The sequence below is a fragment of the Callorhinus ursinus genome, unplaced genomic scaffold, assembly GCF_003265705.2.
Source record: "Callorhinus ursinus isolate GAN/ISIS: 27379988/994484 unplaced genomic scaffold, GSC_fseal_2.0 scaffold9, whole genome shotgun sequence".
Classification (NCBI taxonomy): domain Eukaryota; kingdom Metazoa; phylum Chordata; class Mammalia; order Carnivora; family Otariidae; genus Callorhinus; species Callorhinus ursinus.
Genome location: NW_027397071.1, coordinates 47979560 through 47996972, shown reverse-complemented (window position 1 = coordinate 47996972; position 17413 = coordinate 47979560). Strand labels below are relative to the sequence as shown.

General features: G+C 36.2%; 1 protein-coding gene across 2 annotated transcripts in view; it reads left to right on the top strand.

Moving 5' to 3' along the window:
* LEPR (leptin receptor) overlaps positions 1–14756 on the top strand; it is an 84022-nt gene extending 69266 nt beyond the window's left edge. Inside the window, exon 21 of one of the 2 annotated variants that reach the window (XM_073896602.1) lies at positions 12044–14756. In XM_073896602.1, the coding sequence (XP_073752703.1) occupies positions 12044–12871 (828 nt within the window). In that variant the 3' untranslated portion in view covers positions 12872–14756. Of the gene's footprint in view, positions 1–8989; positions 11263–12043 lie in introns of those variants that run through there. The other variant, XM_025871781.2, reaches the window with a different exon arrangement.
* Positions 14757–17413: the final 2657 nt, after the last annotated feature.

Here is a 17413-nt window from a genome sequence, read left to right as displayed (position 1 = left end):
AAGTTTTAAACAGTAATCATATGGAGGTTATCAAGCAGTCTCAAAGCTTGCATCTTTTTCATTAGTCACTGTTAAAAGTCTTCAGTGGTTTCCTTTTAGCTATAAGATAAGGTACAGTCCCTTTAAGCTCGTACTCAATGACTTCTCTCTACAATCTGTTACCAACCTATGTACCCTCTTTCTTCTGTCCCTGGGCCTTGATCATACTTTCACTGTTCCCTTTACCTCTGCAGACCCCACCACGTCGGTGAAGACCTCACTCTAGGCCCTTTTCCCCAAACCTTCTTTTTACAAAAGTAGTTCAGAAGAATTTCTACCCTTCTAAGTTCCCAGAGCATTTTACTTTTAATTTATTGTGAAGAATGCTCTGAGTTCCTGAGGTATGTTTTACCCCTCACAAATATTTATTGAACACCTGCTACATGGGAAGTATTAAAGTAGGGATTCATTAAAGTAATGCTGGTAATTCATAATAGTGTCCATTCATATATGTGCAAGTCACTGAGGCACATACTCTTATATGCATTAAGATTTCTGCTTCAATCCTCAGTATCTCAGCTTCCTTTCCTGTGAAATGAGGTTTACTGGCACTTACCTCATAAGGTTTGTTTTGGGGATTAAAGAAGATGGTACTTATAGCATAGTAAAGTCTCGATAACTATTTATTATCATTATTTCACATATTTAGGTGTTTTAAATTATTATTCTTTCAATGACACTGTGAGATAAGTATCATTATTTTTATTTTAAAGAAGAAAAAAACCAGGCTTATAGTGGTTAGGTATCTTGTTTTAGAACCAGGCTTGGCTTGCCAGTTTGTCTGACTGTGGAGCCTATTCCATTAGTCATTCTTCTCCATACAGTGGCTTTCCATTTTTTTTTATTTGACCATGACCCACAGTAAGAAATACATTTTACGTTGCAGCCTGGTACGTGCATAGATGTAGATATGCAAAACTGAAAGGATTTCAGTATATGTAGCACTCCCTATTTTCAAAATTCTATTTTCTTTTAAAAAATACTGCTTGCAACCCACTACATTGATTTCACTTACTACTGGCCTGTGGTTTGCAGTGAGAAAAACACTGCTCTCTAGTTTATCAATGAACGAATAAGTAAATATATAAGGTAGATACAGCAGTGCAAACAATTAAATTGTAATCTTTCAGCAGAAATGACACGGTCTTATCTTCAGTCCAGGCAGCCCAAGATGGATCATTCTCTTTATAGAAACTTCACTTTGTTTTGAATCCAACCGGCCCCACACCATACACCTCTCAACTATGCCCTTAGGTGCTATAAGCCATGGAGTCTCCTTTCATTAAACAGAGCTCATGATTTTTTTCAATTAGTAAAATATTTATTCTTCCCCTCTCTCTTCCATTATGAATTCACACAGTAACATTTGTTGTAGCTACAGTGATATTTCAGCCATACATATTTATTTGCCTTTCATTCGTTCATTCTTTCATTCATTAAGCACGTAGTATTTACATGTAAGTCCGGGATGTTGCTAGGATCTTGGGAAACAAATTTTTAAGGGATTTTCCTTGCTATCTAGGAAATAAGACAGTAAGGTTATAGAGGAGTGGCTGAGTGGAAAGCAAAATAGAAAGAACTTGTCTTCTTTACCATCTCCAAAATAGTCTATTCATTTTAAAATTCATTCATTCATTTCTTTCACTCATTCATTTACCGGCTATTTATTTTTTTTTAAGATTTTATTTATTTATTTGACCGAGAAATAGAGAGCACAAGTAGGCAGAGAGGCAGGCACAGGGAGAGGGAGAAGCAGGCTCTCCGCTGAGCAGGGAGCCCGACGCAGGACTCGATCCCAGGACCTGGGGATCATGACCTGAGCCGAAGGTGGCCGCTTAACTGACTGAGTCACTCAGGCGCCCCGGCTATTTATTAAATACCTCTCCTGGGCTAGTCACTGTGCTATACCTTCAGGTTGTATTGATCAGAAAAATAGAAACTCCTGGAGTGGACAGTTAAGTGGGGAAATAAGCATTAATCAACAATAATGGAAATAACAATATACATATGATATATATAATCTACTAATAATTATAAACTACATGTTGTGAAAGAAAAGGATCCAGCGTGCTGAGTTCAGTGTGTGGGATGGATGGGGCTGAGCGGTGAAGATAGGAAAGTGACAAGGAGCTAAGCTGTGGAAGAGGAGTAGTCATTAACTAGGTTTGCGGTGGAGGGTGGAGAGCAGGCAAAACCGCCTTCAGATACAGCGCCTTGACGTAGGAAGGACCATCGCACATTCACAAACTGAAAATAGGGCGGTTAAAGACAGTATAAAGAGGAGATTATTTTTCTTAAATATGAGGAGCTCTTTCTTTTAATATGAGCATTGTTTTTTTGGTCACAAAAACTAAATATCTATGTAAATAAAAAATTTAAAGCTTCACTATACAAGTGTCCATGAATGCAGGGAATAACCGTCTTGCTGTCTCTCTGAGAGAAGCTAAAAGACTCTCTCTGCAACATGTGAAGCTCTGAAATCTCCCCTCTGCACCACCATGAAAATGGTTTCTGAATGTTTACCAGGGCAGGGAAATGATCAGGCCCACCTCAGCAAATGAAGTTTGAACCTGCACCAAATGATCTTTCCCCTTTCCAGAAGATGGCTAGCACAAAGGAACCACTTGATGGGTAGAGGTTGAGTCAGTGTTGTAGACTCCGTGCTCCCCTCTCACATACGCGCTCTGAAGATGAGCACAATGTCGCAGCAGATCATCTGACAGACATTATACACAAGGAGACTGAAATCTCACTCAATTTTTCCATGTTCTGGTAAACCGAAGAAGTGTGAAGAATTTTTAAGATACTTACAGTGGGTGTGATTATCCTTATTTTAAGACTGATTTTTTTCCCCCTGCAAATATTTGACTTTATAATCTTACAAGATAATTATTTGAGCATAACCAGTCCTCAAGATCCTTAGTTTATTTCTAGGGCTTAACAGGTACACGGATAACATAGTCTAGGAATAGATCAGTTTTTGGAATATAATAGGAATATTTGAAAAGTGAAGAAGAATATAATTTCAAAGATTTTTACTAATGATAAAAGTCAAACCTTCTAAAATGCAATAACTTAAAAAAACTCATCTTCTACTTTAATCTCCTAAATAACTAAAAATATACTTTTTTAGGGATAAATAATATAGTGTAATTCATGCTGTATTTCTAAAGAGGGTAAGGCAAATTTACTATTGACTCTTTGCTTTCATATTCATTTATTTTCTTTGATTCTCTCATAGTCTTCTATTTTCTGATGACCAAACTGAGTCTCAGAGTGGTTCAGTGGCTTGTCTTGATCATCTCTCCTGTCCTTGTAAAAACCTTGGTTAAACCCAGGTCCATTGGACTCAAACTGCTACTCTTGCCATCAGTCCCATATTAACAATGTATTGCTTAATGTAACTAATGCCACTAAATTGTACACTTAAAAACAGTTGAAAGGCTAAATTTTATGTTATGTATATTTTAACAAAGTTTAACAAATGAGTAAAAAATCTGAATAGGCATTTCTGCAAGGAAGCTATATAAGTGGCGAATAAGCGCTAATGAATATATGCTCAACATCATCAGCTGTTAGGGAAATACAAGCCCAAAACAAAAGATACCACTTTGCTCTGGCAAGGATGGCTAATCAAAAGACAGATAATAAGTGTTGGTGAGAACGTGGAGAAATTAGAACTCCTGCCAGTGGGAATGTAAAATGATGCAGCCCTTTGGGAAAATGGTCTTTACAGTTTTTTAGTAGTTAAACATAGTATTACCATATGACCCAACAATTCCACTGCTGGGTATATAGCCAGTAGAGATGAAATCATGTATTTATGCGGATATTTATACATGAATGTTCATAGCAGCATTGTTCATAATAGCCAAGATGTGGAAACAAGCCAAATATCCATCAGATGATGAATGGATAAGCCAAGGGTGATATATCCAGCTCTAGAACAAAAGGAAACAAACCAACCAACCCACAGTGTATTGCAAAGCAAATGGACTGTAACAGCCCATTGTTGTTAAAGACATTTACAGTATTTTTAAAGGAGATCATAAGTTTTTACATAAAGCATTTCCCTTAATTTCTTCTCCAAATTCAGATTATTTTTGAACATTGATTTGTGAAAGTAACCTATAGTTATAATTCCTTCGACATCTAACCTGATTTCTAAAATGGTCCCTAAAGTTAATCTCTTCTACTTTTTAAGCGGTCATTCCCATTCCCTTTGGTTTATAATGAATCTAAATGCATATTTGCCTTGTATTTTTTTATTTATTTATTTTTAAAAGATTTTATTTATTTATTTGACAGAGAGAGACAAAGCGAGAGCAAGAACACAAGCAGGGGGAGTGGGAGAGGGAGAGGGAGAAGCAGGCTTCCCGGCGAGCAGGGAGCCTGATGTAGGGCTTGAGCCCAGGACCCTGGGATCATGACCTGAGCCAAAGACAGACACTTAACAACTGAGCCACCCAGGCGCCCCTGCCTCATATTTTTTAAATACAAATAACAGATCAAGTTGGTCCTGCTTGTTCCCCTCAGTAGTTTCAGTGCCTCCTTCCCTTCTGAGGGTTACCCACTTTCAAGAAGATAGTGTCTATTTGTCCAGTTTGTGCTTTTATACTTCCCTACACCTGCGTGTGTGCAGCTATGACCAATGAGCAAAACCACGTTGGGTTATCATGAATGTGAACCTGACTTCCATATCATTCAGGAGCTATTTTTGTTCTCAGCATTGTTTTTAGAGATCTCTCCATGTGGATACGGTTAACATAGTTTACTACCCATGTGGACCAGCCCATGGTATTCCATCCTATGAATATATCACAATTAATACGTCTCTTCCCCTATTGATGGGTATTTAAGCTGTTTAAAAGCTCTCCTTTATTACAAACAGTGCCGCAAGAAGCAGGATCATATATGTCTCTGTGTTCTCTGGGGCTATATCTGTCCCATTATTTTAAAAAGTAAGTTTTGCATTACCATATGACCAGTGTGCATGGTTTACTGGTGATATAGTATGGGAGAACATTTATTACAAAATAGAGTGTCTTCCTTTATGCCTAGCTACCCTTAGTCTTGCTCTCCAAATGCCATTACTTTAAACTGGTTTGCTTTTAATTTTTCTGGCAGGTCACCTTTATATTTCTAAAAATAATATGCTTCTACCACTATGAAGTGTAGTCATTATGTACTGATTTCTGGCAATAATGAAGATTTACTCATACAAATACTTTTCCTGCCCTTCTCCTTTCCCCACACTCCTACCACATACTGTTTTGTCACTTTTATCAATTTTTTCAGTAATTACTCTGCAGCCGCAGAAAAATCTTCTTAAATTCCATTTATTTCCATTGACTAGAGACTACTTCTTGGAGCTCCCTTCCCTCCCCTTTTTTAAAAATAAAATAAAGACATTAGCACTCTTACCTTTCCCTCCACTTCCCAATCTCTGTAAATACAACTCTTCGCTTTAAGTCAGGATTGATAGCATGTTTTGTGCTATAATCCTTTAAAAAATAGAAAGTCAATGAGCTGCATTTACACTGCTATGAGTATGTAAATACTGTTGTTTGCAGAACAAGTAATAGATGTGATGACACTTTGGGGAGTTCTAATGTCACAGGAGAATCTATTTTTTAAAGATACTAGAAATACTTCACCAGTTGGTCAAAATTGTGCCGAATTTTGGTTGGCTTCATATTTAGTTCTTCTGTGTTGTTGTTGTCGCTTTTTCTAGAGTTTCTAATTGCTTCTTTAAAAGTTTTTTTGAATTTCTGTGTGCTGCAATTATATAAGCTTCTTCACTGGATACCTTTTCCCAGTGTGCTCTGCCCAGGAAACCCTCTGCCCTCCAACTTCAATCTGGATGGGGCCTTTTCTAAAATTTCTACGAGCCATCACTCCAGATAACCGGTTTCTAGTGAGTGCTGCTTCCTAAATTCCTTTTCCTCCCCTTTCTTGAGAAACTCCATCCTTACATAATCTCCTAAGAAATGTTACCTGTCAAGTCAGAGTCTCTGCATGCCTGAAATTCTTCTTATTGTGCCTTCATTGATTGATCCTTTGGTGGAGTGTCAATTTCTAGGTTGGACAAGTCTTTCCAATTGAACTTTGAAACGATTCCTGCCTCATCATCTAGCACCCAGTATTGCTTCTAAGAAGTCAGATGCCATTCTGATTTTTATTCCTCCCTGGTTATTTGCAGTTTTCTTGCATTTAAAATATTCTCGCCATTATTTTTAAAGTTTTTATTTTTTTTATTTATTTGAGAGAGAGAGAGAGCAGGAGTAGGGGGGAGGGACAGAGGTAGAGGGAGAAGCAGACTCCCTGCTGAGCAGGGAGCCCAATGCAGGACTCAATCCCAGGACCCTGGATCATCACCTGAGCCCAAGGCAGACACTTAACCAACTGAGCCACCCAGGCATCCATACAATATTCCTCCATTTTTGATGTTCTAAAATTTCACTAATGGGTCTAGGGACGTTCTTTTACATTTAACTTGGTCACCATTTGAAGACGCTTTCAATTCCATGACTCTGGTCATATCAAGAAATTATGTTATTTCTTTGCTGATTTCCTCTCCTCCTGTTTCTTTTGTTCTCTCTTTCTAGAATCTGTATTTGTTAGATGTTGAACCCTCGGCATGGATCTTCTATATGTCTTATCTCTATGTTCTTTTTTGTTTTTTTTGTTTTACATTTGAGACCTTGCCATATCCCATTCTTTTAATGCTTCTTTTGAACTTTTATTTACTATTATATTTGTAAATTTGCAAGTTTTTTTAGAGTATTTTGTTCTGGTTTTAGGCATACAATATTTTCTTAAATCTTACTGGAAATACCAATTAAAGGATCATTGTTTGTTTAAAAAATTCTCCTTTTTTCCTACTCTCTGAATTCTCTTTCTGCTAAGATCATATTTTCTTTTTGTTTATCTTGGCTTTTCTTTTTTATCTCCGACTTTCCCCAAATATCTAAGAATTCTTTGTTTTCCTTGAATGTTTTAGAATGAAACAGTAGATGAGTTGACTGGGAGCCCAGTGCATATAGGCAGGAATTATTGCTTGGTTGGGTAGATAGAGCTCTGGCTAGATGAGGAAAAATGGACTTACAGGCACTAATACTCCACAGCTGCTTGGTACCTCCCTGGATAGGTCCTTAGTTGATTGTGAAAACAAAACCTCAATTTGGGTGTGGAAGGTAGTTCTAATACGAAGGATTTTCTGTGTACAGCGGAGAAATGGAAGAGCCCCATTCCACAGGCATAGTTTCTGGTTTTCAGCCTCGGGTCTCCTAATCGTCCCGCGTTCTTACCTGCCATTTCTTCGCTCGCCATGTCTGCTGTATTCAACTGGGCAAGCAGGCGTTCTCTTCAACCACAGCCCACTCTGGGGGGACTTTGGTCTGCACTCTTCCAGTTGTTTTCCGTGTCTTAGAAATGAATTCAAAATCTTATTCCTTCTTGCTTTCTCAGATTATCTTCTGTGTTGTGGGTATGTACTTGTTATTTATGTACTTTCATTCTGATAGCGTCTCTACAAAGATGAGAGAGCAACGGTTTCACCTGCCATCTTCAACCGGAATACCCCTCTACACCATTTCTCTTGATACTTAAAAATCACAATCTTAAAAAAATAAAAAATAAAAATAAAAATCTTAAACAAAGGCTGAATTCTTGTAGGAAAATGTAGTGACGCAATAGACTTGCTTTTCTTCTAATTCAAATTTCACAGTGCTTAAAACACTGTCACCAATTTGGTTTTTTACTTTTCTCTTTAGCATTTTTGCCTAATCTGTTATTTTCTTCCTCTAAATCTAAATCATCTGTAATTTTTTTGAATGGCGGGGGGTCTAACCCGCTTCTTGGTTGTCTACATCGATGTCTGTTTTCACAAGCGCATACTCGTTACCCTACCGTAGGGGTGTGAAAGTTAAAACCAAATTGCCTTGTGATTCAAAGACTGTCCAAGATTCCTCAGTCTGCCAAAGCAGCCCAACAACCTTCAGGTTCCCAGAACACCAGTCTCACAGATCTGAAGCAGAGCACCCCTGAAATTTCTTGAATGGTCTTGCAGAAGTGGGTAAAACCGGTGCAGTTTTGAGTTGGAAGTTCTCTGTAGAAGTGCACCTTATTGGGCTTAGAGGTGTGTATCTCACTTCCCTAAAATAGGACTTCAGTTTTGTTTATTTTCATGTACATAATATTTATGATATGCCTGTGGGTTATAAAGAACTGGAAGAGAGTATGTATTAGTCAGCTGAAATCTATCACAGCAAGTAGAAAAAGCAAAACAAAGAACATGTTTTCCTGCCAGTTTGCATTTAGGATATTTTTCATCCTTCCATTGTTTTATAGAAAGATCTTTGGACTAGAAAAAATTAAAGAACTAAGTCAGGGTCCTCACTCTGCTCTAATTAGTCCTGTAACTTTAAGCCCCAATTGCTTTGTTTTAAAAAAGGGAGGCACATGGAGCAGATGGTTTCTCAGATTTTTTTTCTAGATTAGAAACATCATGATAATGATCTGTCATTGTTTTCTTCACTATTTCAGCTCTTCTTTCTCTTAATTTTTAAATTTTTGTTTTACTGCTCTACTGTTCTACTCTTTCTTGTTCCAAGCTCTCCAATACTTCTGTTGCTTCCATTTCCTCCATTTTATTTTTCCAGCTCTTTGTTTTTTTCTCCTTTATTCTGTTATTCTCCCATCGTTTTTCCTTGTCTGGGGTCACCAAGACTGTTCCTAGAGTGTGATGTTAAGGCATACTTTATGAAAATAGAAGAGGCAACCTCAGTTCAAAATTTTACACTTTCCTAAAAAGATGTATTACTCTAGTCTAACAGAAGAATTCATAGTCCGGAAGCCATGCCTGACAGAAAATGTTTTTGAAATCTTTTATCTTTTGCCTTCTGAGTGATTTTTTATTTTGCTTTCTTATTTTATTTTATCTAAACAGAGAACGGACATTCTTTGAAGTCTAATCATGATCACTACAGATGAACCCAATGTACCACCTTCCCAACATTCTGTAGAGTATTAGAAGATTTTTACATTTTGAAGAAGGGGAGACAAATCTAAAAAATATTTGGTTGAACTATTGAGAACTAAAATATGGTGGATGATGTTGATTTAGAACTTAAAATAGAAGGGTAAATTTGGGGTCAAGAGATAGGTCTGAGTCAAATTCAGTTTGAATGTATGATTATGTTTTAGGTCACCTAAAGTTTAAAAAGTAATATTCATGGTATCTGGCTTTTGATTTATCATTTGTGTGGTCATAAAGCATTAAAAACTATGACTGTTCTTACCACATATCTATTCAGTATCATCAGGTATGTAGTAGGCAATGCCGTAAGTAGATAAAAACCTGCAGCTTCTGACACATAACTTTGCAAACACAATGAATCTACTTACAAGATACAGTGAAACTATTTAGTTTATATTTTTATGTCCAAAGTTTTCCATTTTGTATTCTTTTGTAGACACCTGAGCTCATAAACGGACCCATGTGGGTGTTCTTTTGACTGTCTTGTAGTTTTCATATCTGTCCAACTTTGGTCAGTCTGGGAATTCCCATCCTCAGTAGTCTTGCACATGGCTTAGGCACTAACTTCCATTTCAGTTCAGGAAAAGCCAGAAGTTCGGGTGTGTGCTGGTCACAGGCCAGTGGCAGTTACAGTTCATATCAGGATGACCTGACTTTTCAGGTCAGATTGACCAGATCAGAAAACACATCCGCCTCCAATTCAGCCTCTTTGTGAAATTCTTCCCTAAATTTAATTTATTTACTCCGAACCACCCAAAGCTTCTGGCAGGCAGCAATGCAAAAAGGGAGCTTTTACAAATAGTTCATGGCAAAGACAAGACACTTCTTCCTGAAAAAAGACCCTTGCTGTTTCTATGACATCAGCATATTAAGTGTGTTATGTTGTTCACATTCAAAATAAACCAAAGCTTCTGTTGGATGGACCTAAATAATATTTCAAATTTAGGATATATATTGATCGCTTACATTTAGATTTCATTCATAGTTTATTTGGCTATGAAAACAACACTAAAAATGAGGAAGAATGTGTCCTTTTTTCCCCTTCATTGACGTTTAATAGATATCATTGGAATGTAAAATCGAAGTGTGAGATTATGAAAGGATATTCTTTATTTCCTACCAGCTGAATACATATTTAATATGTTCCCAGACCATTCTAAAATCCTGAAAAATTAGATGCATATAATGATTGAAATGATTTTTTAATGAAAATACTTTTAATAAAAGTTTATGACCCACTGATAAAATATACACTGATAAAATAAAAAGTAATATATGAGTATGTGATTTCTTATTAATTATTAGTGAAATCTTCCATCTGAATGCATTTGAAGACATGGACATTAATCAGTATCAACAATTAGTTACCGATTATAAAGTTTTAGAGGGCATGCAATATCTAAAGACATCATCTGAATAGCATATGTGAGTTTGACTGTGTGCTATCGGCTATTTGTGTGTATTTTTTGTTTTCATATTGATAGCATGTAATGCCTTTATTTGGTGATCTTAACTTCTAGGTTCATTTAAATTCTAAGAAATTCAAGACACATATAGTAGTAAGTTTAAGAAAAAGCAAAATGAGCAAGTAAATATTTGAAGGAAATAATAAATCTAATGATAGATTTCTGTCAGAAAGAGAAAAGGCGTAGGAAGTTTTCATATATTATGTTCATAGAATAACAGAAAAGGTTGTGTTAACACGGTATTTGTCAGGATGCAGTATTTTAATATCTATATAAGTCTATTCCATTTTTATTATATTTAGTGTTTGGTATATTTATTCTTTTATAGTTGTAATAACCAATATGTTTCATTTAAGAGTTTAAAACTATGCTAATGACTTATGTTTTTATATGGAATATATTTGCCATTATGAAGAATAGTTGAGTAAATTGTTATTTCAGGCAATAAATTTGAATTCATTTTAGTGGTTTAAAACTGTAAAGTTCAAAAGTTCAACCATATGTATGTCTTATGAATTGAACACATTTTCAGTAGCACTTCATTTAGTTGCATTAATTTTTCAGTGTGATGTGTCCACGGTATTCTTTATTTTGCATTTATTTTTTCAGTATGTTTACATTGTATGGGTTGAGCTTTTTCCACACAGATTCTTGATTTGTAGCTGCATGGCAGGATTTTTTATTGTGATGTAACCAGAATTCTTATAAAAGATACGATGTGCATTTGTTTTGCGTCTTTGTCTTCATTCCGCATGTTCCATAGTATGTGTTTTTAGATGAAGTTATTTAAAAGGAATAGTAATTTAAGAGTCTGTGATCATGTCTTTCACCATCATTGTTTTCAACAAACTGGTATTAGTTCTTCCCTTCTGGTAGTCTTAAACAGATTTTCAGTATGATGTAAGGCAGATAAGTCTTAACAGTCACAAATAGCTTACCCTTATACCATATCTTATGTCATGGAGTAGTTATTTTAACTGTCTTTGGACTAGTTGGTTTGCTCATTTGATTTTATTTCAGTTCCTTTTTTTTATTTGAGGTTGAAATTTTCAGTTTGTGGAAATCTAATTTGCTGTAAAATATTAGGAATTCTTCGGAATACAGCCCTTTTTAATTACAATAACCAATCTTTATTGAGAGCTAAGTACTTTCAGACACTCTAATTTATTCCTCACCACAATGCCAGGAAGTAAATATTGAACTCATTTTTACAGATGAAGAGACTAAAAGGCAAAGAAGTTAATGTATTTGTCCATGGTCATAGAAGGGCTCAAACCAAAGTTTGTCTCATCCCACTTTTAAACACCATCTTCTTCTGCCTCTCCCTTATGATTTTTTACATATCCATTTTCAGTCCAAAGAAAACCCCCGTTAATTTGTGGTTGACTTATGTCCTTTAGTAGTAACCTTTCACACTTTCATTTCTGCAATGATGTCATAGTGAAGCAAAAAAAAAATATTAATACAATTGAGCATTAAAATGTGTCTTTTCTTTTAGCCAGAAACATTTGAGCATCTTTTTATCAAGCATACAGAATCAGTGATATTTGGTCCTCTTCTTTTGGAGCCTGAAACCATTTCAGAAGATATCAGTGTTGACACATCATGGAAGAATAAAGATGAGGTGGTACCAACAGCTGTGGTCTCTCTGCTTTTGACAGCTCCGGATCTTGAAAAGGGTTCTGTTTGTATCTGTGACCAGCACACCAGTGCTAACTTCTCTGAGTTGGAAAGCAGCGTGATAGCCCGTGAGGATGAAAGCAGGAGGCCGCCCTCTGTTAGATATGCCACCCTCCTCGGCAGCTCTAAATCAAGTGAAATTGTTGAAGAGCAAGGGCTTATAAACAGCTCAGTCAGCAAATGCTTCTCTAGCAAAAATTCTCTACCAAAGGGTTCTTTTTCTAACAGCTCATGGGAGATAGAAACCCAGGCATTTTTTATATTATCAGATCAGCATCCCGATAAAATTTCACCACACCTTCCATTCTCAGAAGGATTGGATGAACTTTTGAAACTTGAGGGAAATTTCCCTGAAGAAAATAATGGTGAAAGGTCTGTCTATTATTTAGGGGTCACCTCAATCAAAAAAAGAGAGAGTGGTGTGTTTTTGACTGACGAGTCCCAAGTGCTGTGTCCGTTCCCAGCCCACTGTTTATTCACTGACATCAGAATCCTCCAGAACAGTTGCTCACACCTTGTAGAAAATAACTTCAATTTAGGAACTTCTGGTCAGAAGACTTTTGTATCTTACATGCCTCAATTTCAGATTTGTCCCACTCAGACTCAGAATATAATGGAAAACAAAATGTGTGACCTAACTGTCTAATTTCATTCAAGAATCTTCTCAGATTTATGTTAGAATGAATCATGTGAAGTGTAATATATGTCACTATGGTTGTGGATATGGGAGAGGAAAGAAAACCGTCAAAATTGGAAATGATTGTCCCCAAATCAGTGGTATCTGTCCTCACTCAGTAAGGTAGACAAAAAATGTGAGAAAGCCTTCAAGAGCCTGGCAATGTAGACTGACTCTTCTAATGATTCCATTAATAAGCTCCACTGGGGAGGTCTCCAATAGCTCGTTTCTAGCTGGAAACAAGCCCAACAAATACCATCTTTTGGGAACATTAGACCTGTGTAGAAAGAGCTAATCTTCTCAGTTACACCTAAGTTTGAAAGAAGACTTCAAACTGATACTTGTGAGATGTAACTTGCTTCGAGGGTGTGGTTGTTTTACGTTGAGTTGTCTTTGTTTTCCACTCATTTGCACATACACCCATTTATACCTAAGAGGCATCCTCGTACATTTTTAAAGTATGTGATGTATTTGTATTTTGTGCTACTTGACTGTGTGATTTTAAGATTTTGCAATTTAACAAACTTGTCCCCAGCATTTACTCTGTGGTAGGCACTCCACTAAATGTTGCAGAGAAGTAAAAGATTTAGCTCTGGCCTAGGGGATATACTTCTGAAGACTGACAAGTAAGCCAATCTTTATGTATCAAATCTAAGATATGTACCATTGAATGAAACTATCTATTAGAATGGCAATACCCACAACCAATACTTTGATGACAACAAAAGCACTTTTGAAGACAATATGTCTATCCTAACTCTTCTCTATAAAAGATGTCACAATGGTCACTTTCTGATACAGTTAGATTGCCAAACGTTACTGTATTTCACTCTGGAATCACTGTCTTCCCTGATTCCCATTTGCTTGTATGCTATTTTTTCTTTTCTCACTTACTGAGCATTTTCTCTCATATAACCAACCACTGTATTAAATCTTTCCATACTTTAACTCAATTAATTATTAAATTAATTATATGAGACATGTACTCCTGTAAAACCCGTTTTAGAGATTAGAAGATTAAGTAATTTTCCCAAGGTCACAGAGTTAGTGGGTGATGGAACCAGGATTCAGATTTAAACCCAGATCTTTTAATGCTAGTGATTATGTTTGAAACCTATACCTTAAATTGCTATTCATTAAAAAAAAATTAGTTGTAATTAAATAAAATATTAAGTGGAAATATAATGCTGGATGAAAATTGAGAATTACACAGATGTTGTTTTTGCCCTTAAAGACTTTAATATTTATTGTTGGTTTCGGTTTCTGGTATGGCAACAAAACTGAAAGACAGCATATTGAGCAACAAACTAAATTAAGAAACCTGCAGAGATAGATGTTGAATGGCAATAATTAAGAATTTCAAGATGATTGGTATGATCGAAACAAATACTTCAGTCCTCAAAAATATGCCTATTGGGTTGCTAAACATCACCAGTTTCATACTTATACTGAGAGAGAATCCTGCTGATTTTACTGTTACCCTAAAGGAAATCCTGCTCTCCATCTCTGTGCTAGTTGAGGCCCTATGAAATGAGCATTTCTAGACAATGACAAAGATCTCAGACCCCAACCAACAGGTATTTTTTTACACTTCATGATCATTTGCCAATTAGAAAGCAATAAAGCTGTTTCCTACCATAAGCATCGTTGAGCTAGCTCAGGTTCTCACATGCTCAGCTGATGACTCTCACCAGAGAAAGGTAGAGGGCTCATATCAACTCACTGAATAATTAGTGTGGAATGAAAGCCTTAGTTCCATACAAAGATAAATCGAGAGAATATTTTTTCTTCACTGATGTTTTAAGTGGTTTACAGATTCAGAAACAGAAGGAAATTATTGCGTGTATGGAAGTTCTGGTAAAATTGACCATTATTTTGAACGCTGCTCATAGACTATAGACATTTATTTATTTATTATTTTTTAAAAGGGGGTTTTCTTTTTTTTTTAAGATTTTATTTATTTTTCAACAGAGAGACAGCGAGAGAGGGAACACAAGCAGGAGGAGTGGGAGAGGGAGAAGCAGGCTTCCCGCTGAGCAGGGAGCCCGATGTGGGACTCGATCCCAGGACCCTGGGATCATGACCTGAGCTGAAGGCAGATGCTTAACGACTGAGCCACCCAGGCGGCCTAGAATATAGACATTTAATTGAGAGTACAGTATAGGAGAGACAGAAAAATTACATTTTGCTCCACTCTGCACATGGTTAGAGATTAAATACTGAGCATGTCCCCTGAGACACAAGTTTCTTGTGGTCTGAGACCCATAACTGTGGGGAAGAGAAACTGATAGATGTCCCAATCAGCCCAAGGTTTCAGGCTGTGCATACGCGGTAGTGAATTCAAAGTCCCAGGACCAACTGTTGTGCTGTAGGTCTGTGTGAAAGGAATTTAGTCACGGCACATTAACTTAAGATCATGAATATCATCCTGGTGCAGCTTCAGTTCCTAAAAACAAGTGAAAACATCTCAAATATTGCTATGCCAAGGGAGTTTCTTTCACAGAGAGGGCTAAAGTGGTACAGCCTGGCCTATTGGTATATATAGATTTAGTTCTTTTCTATGGTCTGTGTGTTAGGGCTCTGATTTTCACTTTTGAAAGTTTGTTTCACTATATGTATTACTATATATTATTGGGTCTTTATGAAAATTATCTGTCATTAAATAGTGTGTTTTCATAAAAAATTTAGGTAAAATTTAGAATTTTTATACTTTAGGAGGGTCAGGTATTCTCCATTTCTTCCCAAAGATTCTTTAAAAAAATGTTAAGGGATAGAAGAGCTGAAATATGGGTTTGGACTTTTAACTTAGGATAAATATGGAATTTTGAGTATTTCATTGAAGGCCTTGAATTGAGTTACAAGTTACTAATCAGTCTCTCTAAATCTGAACTTAATGAAAAGAAACTCAGAAGTTACTAATTTGAGCTAGGGCTGCAAGTTTCAACAGATTGTCTGAAGGTAAATCATTTGTCAGGGTTAATGAAATGATATGTTTCCTAGGTTAAACCCCCAAGAACAAAGATGAAGAAAACAAGTCAAGATGTGCTTATCAGTAACAGCAGAGGCCTCCTGTTGGAGCCCTGTATTTTCGTTTGTGGATGAGCTACATATGGACAAGAAGAATGGGAGCAGATACTCTTCTATTTTTAAACCTAGTCTCAAGTAGTAAGAAGACTTGGATTAAATTTGCAAACCAGAGGGTGATCCTGGACCTAGAATAAGGTTTGATGACACCATGAGCTGCTACCTTCTCTCATCCCTTTCCAATAAAGCCAACTCCCTCTTTCCAAATATCAAACATATGGTCACATTCCCTTAGGAATATTCATCTTGACGACTCAAAAGCTAAGAGGAGATAAACTTCCTCCACAAACTGATACCAGATTCCGAAGCTACTTTGATTGGCTCAGGATCCAGGCTGGGCCATAAGAGCTGTGCCGGGGCTCACCTGGAGTTGGACAACATGCTGAATGGATCAGGACATGCTGCAGCCCTATGTCACCTAGACGTGGATTTCGGAAAGAGACCTCTTTCCAAATTCTTTCCGTTACTTTTTAAAAGACATTTGTTCCACTTTTAAGGGTCATCTTGATAGTTACAGACTTTTCCAAACTATTTATTATTGAGAGAACACATTCTCAAATTTAAAACACAAAATTTTTAAAATGGTCCACTCCACTATGATGAAAAGAAGCTGCATTTGAGGGGGAAAAAATGTAAACACAGTTACCAGAAAAAAAAAAAAAAAAAAAAGAAGAAACATTTACAAAAGGAAACTAGAGAAGTCACTAGTTTTATTTTTTCGTGAACAACTAATTTAAAATGGTAAAGCACTCCCGCACTGAATCACAATGTGGGGGGAGCAGTTGAGAATTCAAAGGTCTGGATTAGAACTGAGATATTATTCCACGTATTTGTATAAGCATCAGGAAATTGTTTTCATGGGTTCTTATATTGAACAAATTATTTTTATACAAAGTTTATCACTCAATATTTATTTTGGAAAGCTGCTGAAGATATCTATTTTTCAAAATTATACTTAGGATGTTTCGCATTAAATTCAATTTTGTGAGGCTCTTTGACGGGATATTTTAAATAACGTTCATTCGAAAACCCTAGAACTGAGAAAGAATTTGGAAAATTATCTAATTTTGTAGTGAAATACCTAGATTGCAGATACTGTACTTTTAAAACTTGTCATTAAGTACTTGGCATGCGGTGAACACTTTCTCTTTAGCCACAATTGGTACATTAATAAATGTTATAAACACAAGTGCTGAGATATGATCACCAATTGTTTTATAAAATGTAATTATTCTAATTCTCCTTTATGTCCCTAAAGTCATAAAGAAGGAAAGTAAATCATGACTGAATATTTTCATTTTTTTATCGTCAGCAATCATGAGCAAAGACAGAATTTTGAGAAATTGAATGTCCAAATAGTCACTATGAATTTAAGTTATTTTAGAATTATTTTATCTATTATATGATTACTTTCAGCAAAGATTTGAA